General features: G+C 34.2%; 1 protein-coding gene across 2 annotated transcripts; it reads right to left on the reverse strand.

The window, feature by feature from the left end:
• Positions 1–2395: 2395 nt before the first annotated feature.
• LOC110808605 (ferrochelatase 2) lies at positions 2396–12575 on the reverse strand. Of its 2 annotated transcripts, XM_088222312.1 has the most exons (11): positions 12389–12575; positions 12080–12235; positions 10864–11191; positions 7993–8136; positions 6550–6651; positions 5323–5426; positions 5102–5228; positions 4639–4791; positions 3329–3429; positions 2981–3182; positions 2396–2882 (listed from the first exon to the last, which is right to left on the reverse strand). In XM_088222312.1, exons 2-11 carry the CDS (start codon positions 12166–12168, stop codon positions 2658–2660), a joined length of 1575 nt encoding a protein of 524 aa, XP_088078438.1. In that variant the 5' UTR covers positions 12169–12235; positions 12389–12575; the 3' UTR covers positions 2396–2657. The 2 variants fall into 2 exon arrangements, with proteins under 2 accessions (XP_088078438.1, XP_088078439.1); XM_088222313.1 differs by lacking the exons at positions 10864–11191; positions 12080–12235; positions 12389–12575 and adding an exon at positions 8491–10837.
• Between the last annotated feature and the right edge of the window lie 332 nt (positions 12576–12907).

Consider the following 12907-nt stretch of genomic DNA (forward strand, 5'->3'; position numbering starts at 1 on the left):
AAATATAGAAATTAATACTAATAAAAAATATTATTTTATCTTTATGATATTTCAAAATAGTAATTATATTCTTCATTAAATTTATTTTCTCCTTAGTAAAAAATAACATATTTTCAGTTAATGGATTTCTTCATCTATTTAACATAGGAAGAGTGGTATACGTCATCTTCAAAGTATTCGATAGATTTTTAAACTCTCAATAAATAAAGCGAACAATATGTATATTTAATATTTAAGATGATATTTAAGTAAAAATAAAAAATTCTTTAAAAATAACAGGCTTTACAAATATATGTTTGTAATATCATAATTTTGTTCAAACTATTTTCTATTTTTTTTGTTATTACTCTTATTATGTAATCTAATTCGTCATTTACTCAAATATCTCAATTTTTTTATTTTGAGTCGAAACTCAAATTAAACTGTAATCTTTTTTAATAATTAATTCATGAATACATTCGAATTCAATCCAATATTAAACTATCTTAACCCTTCTTCTAATTTAAAATCAAAATCCAAAACACATAAACCCATATGTTTTAACCCTAAAATCCAATTTAATTCAAACCCAAAAAGCCATTAAAATAAGGATCATTTCTCTTCTCCAACACGGCACCGTTTTGGAGAATAAATTTTGCTTCGTCCATCTGCCCCAAGGACGATCGAAAGGATAAACACAAGAGAAAGGGATTAGACTACCAAAACAGAGGAGCAGGTGATGTGATGATGGGGAGCAGGTGAGACTTAGAGATTGATGACAAGATGAAGCGAAATATCAATAGGCAGATGTGAAGCGTCGAAGATGATGACTGGTACAGAAAAGAGGTAAGCACTACAGAGGAAAGCAGCACTAAACGAAGCAAATGAAAAGGGAGTCCGAATTCTGGCTTTAGGAAGCGAGTTTATGAGATGATTGATGATGGCTCGGGATGATGATTATTGTGCAAAGGCGGCCTTACTGAAGAAAGAGAGAGGAGCTCGAAGGAACAATTGAGGGGAACGAAACAATAGACTGGATTGGAAATTGAGTTACAAGTTTGAGTAGGTAAATTTCACTCTCTTCCTTTGTTTTTAATGGACGTGTGAATTTTTTTTCTAAACTGGGATTACTGCTGTTGTTGATGATGTTTGAAGTATGAATATGTTTGAATATAAAAGAAAACAACAAATACAATTTTTTGATTTGATTTTGTGCCTGATTCTGCCAATTTCTCTTTGTTTCTGTTTTTATACTCATAATCGACTTGATGATTTTATGTAAAATAAAATTAATATCAGGTCGGTTTGGATCAAATTGAATAAAAAAAATTTGAACTCAATTCCCAAATAACATATTAGTTTATTTTGGTTGACATAAAATCCATCAAAACGAGATACAAGGCTAGCTCAAGTTTCATAAAACATATCACGAGTTTGACATGTTGTCATTCCTAACTACGAGATTGGTCTATTTGTACATTAATAAAATCCGAACAGAATAATATCTACCTAGTCTTGATAAAACTTCGTTCTTTAAAGAAAAGAATCTCTTCTAAATAGATAATTCTTTCTTGCATTCTATACCTCAAAATGTAGTTTGATGTTCTAGTGCATTTTTACCAATTAAATAGAGAGCAAACGTCATTCAACTCATTGGAGAGGAGAAAGATGTATTTGTAAATCAAAATGGTGAGGTGCTCACTCGTCTGTAAATACATAATGCATATAATTTCATCCTTATATTTCCAAACTGAAAATTATGTCATGGGAATACTTTATACTTTTATTAGTTTGTCAAACTATTTAACCTACTCCTTTAATTGCATTTCCTTGAACCTACTTTTTTCACATGCCTCAAACTTTCATTTGCTACCCAATTTTATTGTAACATAAGTTAAAAATTGATTCCCACCTTTACATGTGCTGGTAAAGTGGTTTGTCTCAAAGAAAACTGACAGAGCAGTTTAATTAGCTTGATTAAAACAATAAATTCACACCAATAAGAGCTTATTCATAAGGGAAAAAAAAAACAGGCTTATATAGACCAATGCTTGATTACCTAATGAGTTTTGGCTCAATAATGCTTGTCCCAAAATATGCAAACATGTTCATATAAATAACTTAGACATGTGTGCGTGTGTGCATATGCGCGTTTGTGTGTGTGTGTGTGTGTGTGTGTTCTTTTGAGCCTGTACAAGCTCCAAAGAGCTCATTTATATACAAAATCTGTGCATGTTCATACTCGAAGAAACTTGGCTTTTATAAAATCTATAAAAATTACACATTCATTTGCTCAAATTTTTAAATACAAAACACAACAGAGATGAGTATTTTTAGCAAAAGACATAATTTAAGTTAAATAGTTAAGTCAATTGAAATAAAAATTCATCAACTAAGAAATAATTATACCCAAAACTTAACAAGGCAGTAACAGTTCATTTATGCTACAAAATACAGATATACAAAATCAGCAACATCACATAGCATATGGGTATGTTGTAACAATAGTATTATGCTAATAATATACAATATAGTATTACATTTCTTGTTAAACCAAAAAGTGCTACTTAGCTTGCACCTTAGGCCACTACCTGAATCTAATCCAATGTGACCATGTATGAAGTATGAATAAAAATGTAAAGCAACAAGATGGGAGGAAATGAGAATGGAGTTTACCTTCATCGGAACAGTGGCAATATGCCCCACTGATGCAGAAACCCCTCTCCAGTGGTGACTTCTAATACCAACAGAACAAGAACTGCCAACATGGCTGCTCTCCCATTCCATGTTTCTGCACTCTTTGTCCACCCCCATTCCCAAACTGTCACAGGTGGTGGCAGCTCTCTACGTTGTGAATCATATGCTGCCAATAACTCTTCTACGCTGCCTAATGGCACTAATGACTGTACAAATCCAAAACATAAAGACAAATGAAGAAATACACAAATCATATCACCGAAACAAAATGTAGAAAGCATTCAAGATGTAAACTAGGCTATACCTGTCTAGCTTCAAGATTCGACACTGCCATGGCTCCAACGTATGGGAGACTCTCAATCACAGCATCTGCTAAATCCAAAATGAACATAGGTTCACATCCTAGTGCTGGAACACGCCCCCACTTTTCTATGCCAGATTCCAGAGCCAACTCTTTATACTCAACATCAATCTCTTCTAGAGTCTCAATATGTTCACTTACAAAGCTGGGGATCAAAGATCAACGCCACCATAGTAAAATTTACTGTAGTTGCAATCACCAGAAAAAGAATGCAACTTAACACGAACCCAAAATCATATGCATTATTCAACATTACCCCCACATACATAGACCAGTAACAACAGTCTTTACCTAATCGGGACAGCCAGAAGGCTTTTTACGCCCTTTTTCCCTAGCTCAATGATTGTCTCATCAGTATAAGGTTTCAACCACTCCACAGGTCCAACCCTGCTCTGTTATGAATATTCATGATGCATTTAGTTAGTCAACTACTCCACCACATTGAAGAAAGATCAGAAAAAGTTTAACAGTCAACGGTTAAAACTTAAATCAAAATCATTCTGAAGTTCATTGTCACCGAGAAAAAGAGGTAAGCAAACAGTTTTGTAGCAGAGACATGAAAAATTGTCAAGGAGAAAAAGAGGTAAGCAAACAGTTTTGTAGCAGAGATATGAAAAAATCAATGTGGTTAAACTATTAAGTAGGCACAGTGATCTATTGTCTCAGTGAAATTCATCCACCCTGTTTTTTTCTTCTTGGTGAGAGTAAAATAAAGGCAGGTCGTGCTTGCTAGGATTGGAACCTGAGACTCTCCCTTGGATGAGCCAGAGGTTCCTCCAGGTGTCCAACTCCTTTTATGCTTCATGCAAAAAATTGTTGCTTTTTAAGGATAGCTAAATCGTAGGGCATGCACAAAAAGTCTTTCTCCAACCAACATACCATGCTAAACTTTTTGCAGGGAAGTAATAACTATCTCCAGTAAAGCACCTTAGAAGTCCATATTTAGAGTTCTCATCCAAGTCAACCTTTAAGGCTTAAAGCACGGTCATATGAAGGTAACCCCTCCAGTAACTATCACATTCTCACTGTTAGTTATAGTGTCTTAGGAGATGCTACAGGATAGCAAAAAAAAACTAGTCAATTTCTGAGACAGATACAGTAACAAATGTACACTCCCCTGTCCCCATCATTAATACCCCTGTTAATGAAAAGGAAAAAATTTATGAAACTACCAGATAAATATTAGCCCAATATTGTAATCCACAACCTATATAATGTAGATATTTCAGATTTTATTCCTACCCTTAAAATATTAGAACTGAGCAATCAACTACTCCAAAAATCTTAAACTTCTAGGAAATGCTCATATCCATCTGTTATTTATACTCAAAGACGCCCACCTGTTCATGCCCACTAGTAAATTAAACACAAGTACGACATAGCTGAAAATTTTTTTAATAGAATAGGGTGGTGAGGACTCAAAAATTTTGAACTCCTGACTTTTGTTTCTGACACTGTTAAAAAATAAAATTGGTTATTAGTTGTCCCAAAAAGGTTAAAGCAACTTGCTCAATATAATATTGCAAACCATATGCCAAGAAATTTAACATTTTATCAGCAAGCAAGATATACATATGAATGAGCCTGAGGAAGACAAACACCTGATATGCAAGGGTGTAAGCATTAACAATATTTCTCTTCTCTAACTCTTCCATTATCAAATCTACACATTCCTCCATCTCTGCCTTGTAGGGATCACCTGCCTCTTCCACATATGCAAGTGGCACTCCATGGGCGCTAAAAAATATCATAACCTGACACATATATAACCAATTAAGCATGCTAAAGAACAACGCGGTTATAAAAGTGAAGCTTACAATTCAAAGGATAACAGTAAAGAAGGCTCTAGAGAACCCAGAAAGAACTTTAAAAAATCAGGATTATATGTCATCGGGATTTAATTTTGTCATTTTCCAGTAAAACAAATGAGAGCAGAAAAATTGACAAGCATTTTCCTCTACAATGTTTTGATGGATGACCAAGTACTGGAGTAAACATGGAACTGACTTGATAAGCTAGTATATATAAATTCAGGAATATACCATGAATTCAAAGATCTAGTACCTTATCTGGGTGGTCAAATTTTTGTAACTCCTTTTCAATTAAATTTGCCATGGCCTTTATATATCCTTCGCGCTGGTACCATGATGGTATGACTGTGTGCTGCATGTTAACTAAATATTCATCTTCCCTGATGAACAATCAATTGCTTTCTTAGAAAAAAATTATTGTAATTATATTTCTTGATTCACAGTAACTTTATTGTAGGATGCTCTTCTCGTCACCTGAACAAACTTTCTAAGAGCCGAAGGCTTGAACCACTAGTTGATATTGAAAATTGTGGATAAAGTGGAAGAACAACGAGCTTTGTTATTCCATCTCTTTTTATCTGAGTAATGAGTAGAATTAAAGAAAAACAAATTTAAAACGAAAAGTTGAAAAAAGAAATCCTAAACTAAGAATTGACAGCATGTCGCAATTTTCACTAGCATCACCAAAATGAAAATCCAAATTTTAGTAGAGTCAGATAATTGACTAAATTAGGAGCCATCATATATAGCAAAAGTAGAAAAATGCAACATTTAGATATTTGTTCAGCCAGCCAAACTGATATCAATTGATTCAGTTCATATAGGAAACCCATATCCAAGAGCTCACACAAAACCAAAATACAATAAGATCTAAAGAACACAAATGACAAATAGTTCCGTAGTCTTGAAGCAGTGCGCCAGGTATTTTTAAGGTTTGAAGTATTTCACTGATGGGTGGTCAGTTGTAAATCTCAAATTGACAAAAAAAAGCCCTTCAAATATTCTTTTAATTTACAAAATACCAAGAAATCTAAACTTGTAACTAATAACCCGAATAATGCACATATGATACACTAATTTGTGGAACCTGCTCCACCGAAGCTTCCTATCATGGATGAAAGGTACAGAATATGTGATATTCACACACCAACATGTAATTTATCCGACAGATTGGGGCTAAAGTGTTCTAGGAATCACATTTGAAAAACTAATGCCTTAAACCAGTATCCAAAAAGTGCTCTGAAAATACATTTAGAAACACCAACCACAGTGAATAAAATTCTTTTATCGTCTTCCTTCATGTATCAATGATACCGTAAAACCTCATTTTGACCATGCTAATTCAATAAACTAATAAAGATTCACAGTTTCTATTCAAAGCCTTTTAGATCCAAAGCTATGTTTTTATCCAACAGCAGTTGCAGACTTCCAAGTCAAAGACAAAATAATTTGAGATAGAGTAGTAGCTGCATATAGGCCACCATTTACCACATGTGACCTTGTATCAGACTGGTCTAACCAGTTTAGCTGTTAAACATCTGTAACTGTTGAAAACTGTTGAAAATACAAGTTTGATACTTTTCTGATAACTCGGTTATGTATTGAATGTTTTTTTGGACATAAAATGTATTGAAGGTTATAGCAGAGTAACCAAATTAAGTAACATACAAATAAGAGTAGGTAGCCTAATTGTAAAGATACCTGTTCAATAGCTTCTTCGGTGAAAGGATGCCAGTATCGCATGCCAACATATACTTTCGCAGGGACATTCTTTGCCCACAGGGATTTCCTCAATTCTTCAGCCTGAATAAATCAAAGATTGGACGGTGAGAAGCAACGATCACAAAACTAATAGCAGGAAGAGAAGAAAGTTTATCTCCCTGCACTAGAAAGCCTTTCCAACAACCAGTCACTTTAAATGAGAAAAACTGTATACTACTATTGCAAGTGCCCAAGGATGACTTACCATGTACAGAAGTGTAGATGTCGGTTAGGTACAAAACAATCTAAACATCAGTTGACAGAAATGTCGCTTTTTATCTTTTGAGAATTTCATCAAATTAAAGGAATTGAGTCCACTTGAAACAAGAAATAATATACTTTAGAATAAGGAGACGATATATTATACAAAATAAGATAATCTAATAATGCAAGCCCCATTGTCAGAGGTGTCAATAATTCCAAATTTTGAATACATAAATGACATACAAAACCACTTACGAGCATTACAAAAAAACAATGAGTAGTATCAGAGTTTTCTGCCAGCTGGAACTTTTGGCTTATGCTGTTGGTTTGGACACATGCTTACTAGTCTTGAACAATAAAGCAAAAGACATGAAACGAGGAGGTACTTCATCAGATACCGCAGGAGACTTTTTATGTCGAATGCAACCTTCCTAATTACTATTGCCGCAAAAAGCACATATTCAAACAGATTAAGGAAGAAGTGGAATCCTAATTACAAATTATAATTAACAGCAGAAACCAAATTTCGTTAAAGAAAAACAAAACTAGAAAATGCGGACATGTGGAAAACAAGATAGGAAGGGAAGTAGAGTGAATGATATCATCCTAAAACGAATTGTAACAATCCCCTTTTATGCTTCTTATCGTCTCTGCCTTCCTCACAAATTAGTCCAAAGGAGGCCCAAGCGTGACCTTTACATAGACTAGTTTTACCCACACACGAGATGTTGGACTCTGAACATCCTCAAGGAATAGCCTAAAGATTTTACTACATGCAAGACTTTCCTACAAAAGCAGTAATAACCACCAGTTCAGTGTGAAATAATTATTAACAAAAGTTCCACATTACAGTGCATTAACCTGTAAGTCTTAATATGCTATCGACAAAAGTCCAATGTTAGGGTGATCAATGCAGAAAAATAAATAGAAAAAGAAGCTGATGCAAAAACTGGACAGTGTAAACTGACAGAGACACATAATCAGTGGCAAATGGAATTGAAAGATGACAGATTATTTTCCTCTTTTCCATGCCAAAATTATCAGGCTTAAAGATAAAGCAGCCAATGCCAGCAAACTAAGTAATACCTGTGCTCCTATCTATGTCAAAAATGATCATACTACAAAAATAATTTGAAAATGAATTTACAGCAGTCAATACCAATTAAAAAATAATAATACCTGTTCATCAGTTATCCTTCTCAATGGAGAACCACCACCTATTGATGCATAGCCTTCCTTGCTCTTGGGTGCCCTGAAAACCGATATAAACTGTGCAAGGGGCTTTTGAAGAAAACGGAATAATCTTGGCAATCGTATAATGTCCTGCAAAATTGTGTAGCCACATAAATATGATGATATCAAGAATAACAACTGTTGAAAGTGGTTAGTTATGTCTAACTAAAATAACTGTAAAGGATACCAGTGGATCCATAAGATATTTATTGTGTGCTGCACCCTCTCAGCACCAACAATGAAATATCCACCCTCTCAGCATTGTCTACGAATCTAGAACTTTGGTTCTTTCCCGAATTTGTCTTACTTTATAATGCATATAAGATTAAACCGTGGATCATACCAAGCGCTGAATAGAAACATTAAACTAAAAACCCATACAAAATGAGCACCTAGGAAACAAAGGCCATATGCAGATAATGAAGAACCATAAGACTGAATTACCTTGGATGCTCGTGCCCATAAGAAATCGCAGTTGCAATCCATTTACCCCGTAGATCCATGGGAAAAGTCAAGGTCTATCCGGGAGTGGATCTTTGTCGGAAGAAGCAGGAATAATGAAATGGACCTCGACTAGAAGAAGAGGCTTAAGAAGGGCCAGCTAAACGCAGATCCTGTCCTTGGTAGAACTTGTCTTTGATTGGGATTTCGATTTAGAATGCTTCCTCATGTGCTCAAGGGGATTAAGAGGACCAGCAAGGCGGGGGGCTTAGAAAGAGAAAAGAAAAAAGAGAAAATCGTGGGGGGGAAGGTTAGAGCAGCAAAAGCCATTGGAATTTTTATTTTATACATTTTATCCGGATCATTTATAACCAGGTCTTCACTTATACTAGTATTTTCAATAGGACCAAGACTATCCATTGATGTACTTATCCCACATCTGTATTCTACTTCTCCTTTAGACAACATCGAATTGAACCACGATTTTTCCATAGAGCTTTCTGGCCTCTATTTACATGAAAATACAATAGATAAATAGTCATTCGCAGAAGAAAAAAGTTCTTTCTTTGAAGGGGGCCCGACCCGTCACTCACTGAAACCCGGGAATCCTCCTTTTTTTTAGGAATAAGAATTCCTCTCTCGCCAGTCTCGGTCAATTGAATCTGACTGAGCTAGACAGGTTCAGCTGAGTGATAGCTCTTCGATCGCTATATTCTCGCAATGGCGAAGGATCAAAGATCTTCGCGAGAGGCCCCTTCTACTGCTTTTCTTTTCTTATTTTGTACTTTTTCTTTTAATCTTGCAGCATTTGTCTTAATTTAATTTTCAGTCATTTATCCCATTTTCTGTTCATTTATAATGTTACTTAATTTTTCCTAAAACATATCCTAGGAAGGGTGTATAGACCCACGCGTGTGCCAACCTACCTAGGTGGTTAGAATACCATTTTGTCTTTTTGTTCTTTTATTTTCTTTGGAAGAATACAGTCTAAACAAAGTGTCATAAGGTACACTTTATGTATAGAAGGGATGTTAGAGATTAGGAATGGCTTCCCATAGCTACATATTATCAATGGGGCCAATTCCCAATCAAGCCTTTCTTATGACCATCCTCTTATTATTATGCTCCTATTCTGTCAAATACATACTGGTTATGCCCTTCCCAAGAAAAATAAGAACTTCCTTCAGGTGTCTGCAGATCCTCAAAACTCTAATTCCAATCCCTGTTATCTTCATGCCATTTCTTTGTTTATTTAGTTCTTATAACAATTATTCTGGGATATATATTTATTTAGTTACTTAAACCTTGTTATATTTATTATAATTTTATTTCAAACATTGAGCTAAATAGTGATTGGTCTCTTTCTTTCAAAAAAGATACTCTCTCTTTTTTTTTTTTTTTTACAAATGACCTAAAAAGACAGACATAGCACTCAGCAAGGATGTACTTGTTTATATTAACTCACTAGTTCACGTACCTAGCCTATAAGGAAGTTTAGAAAAAAGAGAAAATGTTCCCAACAACTCAAAACCCCTCCCAAGGAGTTTAAGGAAGGAACCTAAACGAGGAGCCTAAACTCCCTACCTTCCCTTCCCAAAAAGAGAGAAAGAAAGAGAGAAAGAGAGGAGAGGCCAACCAACCTAAAATCAGGAGTCTTAAGAGATTTAAGTCACATAAAATCAAAACCAAGGTTAACCAAATCACTGTAACCCTAAGTTGTTTATATCCTTCCCTATTTAAAGAGAGGGTTCAAGGCTTATGTAGCCTTTTAAGACCAGCATAAGAAATAGAAAAAAACCAGGGTTGAATGTGAAGAGTAAATAAAAACATGTTTTCAGTTATAACAAATAAGCTACAAAGTAATCACCTCATCTTAGTTTTTCTCAAAAGTAAGGAAAAAAAGAACATAGTTTGACATAGTGTAGATTATTTTCACGATAAATTTTGAACAGTTATAGATGGTTATATGATTTGTTATCTTAACTTTGTTCACTATGAAGTTTCTAAGAATTTTACAAGATGATTTTAAGCATTATTCCATTCATACAATTTAATCCATGTCATAGCCTATGGCTTAGTGCTTCACAAAATTATTTGGATTTTCAATATTTTGAAATCAGGTCCTTATATCACAGGTCTGCATAGCCTTCTTAGAAATGATCACATAAACAAAAGTCATGTCTACAAAAGATTGGGAATTTCTTAAACTGTACAATTGAAAGAAAAAACCGGACGAGCACATTTAAAAGGATATTCAATTTAATCTTCTTATGGAAAACAAAATTAATATTCAAAAATACAAACGAGAGGATATAACTGCAACTCATAAAACCAAATTCTAAGATGCACTAACAAAAAAGCAAGACCAGAACTTACTGGGTCAGCAAAGAGGTTAAACAAAAATGGTTGCACATCATCAAGAGTCTCTGGACCTCCAAGATTCAGCAATAACACTCCTATCTTTTCGTCACCAATTAGCGGTGGAGCCGTTATATCTGGAGTTTTTGAAGTCACTAATGTTCCCAAAGGCAACACTTGCCGGTTCAGTGGTCGCTTAGAGAATAAAGGTTGTGACTCAGACCATCCTGAAGGACATCTGGATACTATCTGATCCTTTGGGAGACTAGAAACAAGATAGGCCTCCATATGGACTCCAGAGCAGCGATACAATTTTTGATAGCTGCAATTTGCCTGTGGCAACAGCCTATGGAGGAAAAGATCTTCAGAGTAATATAACATCACATTTACCATATGATATGCTCTAAAAGTATTACAAAGTTCATGCGACTGGGTTTGTGATCACTAATACATAACGCAAAACCAAGTTAAATTACATTTCTTGCTGAATGATGTAAAATTACATTTACATGGCTCAACATGATGCCCATCAATAGACAAAGCACATGAAAATAAATAAAATTATGGATATTAAACTAAAAGTTAGGGGAGAGAGAGAGAGAGAGAATTGATGAGCAAATTAGCAAAAGCTCTGATGAAGATAAATTAGATGAGAGTAACAACAGAACTCCACTCTAACAAAATTAGAAACCTAAAACCATCAAAATTTTGAATTAAAGACCATGCAGTTAAAAAGTTAATTGATCAACAAACTATATGGAAGTGAAAAATTAGTGGCTCACTAAAATGAGGAAAGGTTTGATGCATTCTTTTAAGAGAAATGAATGGGGAAAGATTTTGAAGAAGTAAATGTCATTCGTGTTCCATTATAAGAATACGAAGCTTGATATTCTTAGAGAAACCAATTCTTTCAGTCCTTCAACCACGAGGATTAGAAAGAAAAAAAAAAAAGTAATTTTAAGGCTAAAATCTCTGCCAAGTTAGTCAGTTGAAGCTCCGAACCATTGTACAACAGAATAAGTATTAGATTAATAAGTATAACAAAAGAAAAGATTATAAAAGAAAGGAATGTTGACAAATAAAGAGCGCTTCGAGTAGTAAACAAATATCATTTGCCGAATTACTTCCATAAACCTTTCAAAACAACAATAAACCAATACATGCCTAAATAAGCCGATGGTCCTCATATACATAGGTAACAGCAGAAAGAGAGGAAACCAAAGAGAGGACTTACATAGGAGGACGAAATGTCGACGAATAAGAAGCAGAAGACGAACATGAAGGAGTTTTGTTAATTGCTTGACAATTCATTCTTGGTAACATGTAGCACCTATCTATACAGCCTAAACAGGAACAAAAGAGTCCAACTGCAACTATTCCTTTCTAAACCCTAAAAACGAACAAGAAACCAAATAAAAAAACATCAATTAACAGGGGTCTCCAAGTATCTAAACTTCCCATTTCAAACTTCTGAGAATAGAAAAAGAAAGATGAACCCAGGAAACAAAAGCAAAGAAACTGAAACTAGAAAGATTAAATTTACCCGGATAGAGTTAGAGAAGTATGGAGTGAAATAATTGTGTAAAGGAAGAGAGAAGCAGTGGGTGAGTGGAGGGGTTCCTAGTTATAGACAAATCCGCAGGTGGGTGGGAAGGGAGAGCGACGCATGAGAACTATACAACACCTCTCTTCTTTATCTTCTCATGGATTTTTTAATACCTTCCATTTTTATCTTTTCTTGGCTTCATTCTTAAATTATGTTTTTTTTTTTTTGGTGGAGATTGATGTTTTTATTATGGTTGTTGAATGGATGAATCTCATCAGTCACTTCTTTAAAAAAAGAAAAAATAATGGATAAAACTGAAAATTGTTTTTTTACTAATATTTATTTTTAATAAACACATAATTTTTAATTATTTAAAATAATAATATTTTTTATAATTATTTTTATCAAACAATAAATTATTTTTTATAAAAATGCTTCGAACGAACAACAACAATTTTAGAACTCAAATATATAAAAAGAAGTATAAATATCTTCATATACTAAACGCTCGTTAAT

The sequence above is a fragment of the Carica papaya genome, chromosome 6 (assembly GCF_054855325.1).
Source record: "Carica papaya isolate Zhongbai chromosome 6, ASM5485532v1, whole genome shotgun sequence".
NCBI classification, from domain to species: Eukaryota; Viridiplantae; Streptophyta; class Magnoliopsida; order Brassicales; family Caricaceae; genus Carica; species Carica papaya.

Bases quoted from the DNA above. Each gene is read 5' to 3' on its own strand.
- LOC110808605 (XM_088222312.1), bottom strand. From the start codon at position 12,168: ATGTTACCAAGAATGAATTGTCAAGCAATTAACAAAACTCCTTCATGT. The intron at 4,792-5,101 runs GTACTAGATCTT...TATATGTGTCAG, and splicing joins AATTTGACCACCCAGATAAG to GTTATGATATTTTTTAGCGC. The intron at 2,883-2,980 runs GTATAGCCTAGT...GGATTTGTACAG, and splicing joins CGAATCTTGAAGCTAGACAG to TCATTAGTGCCATTAGGCAG.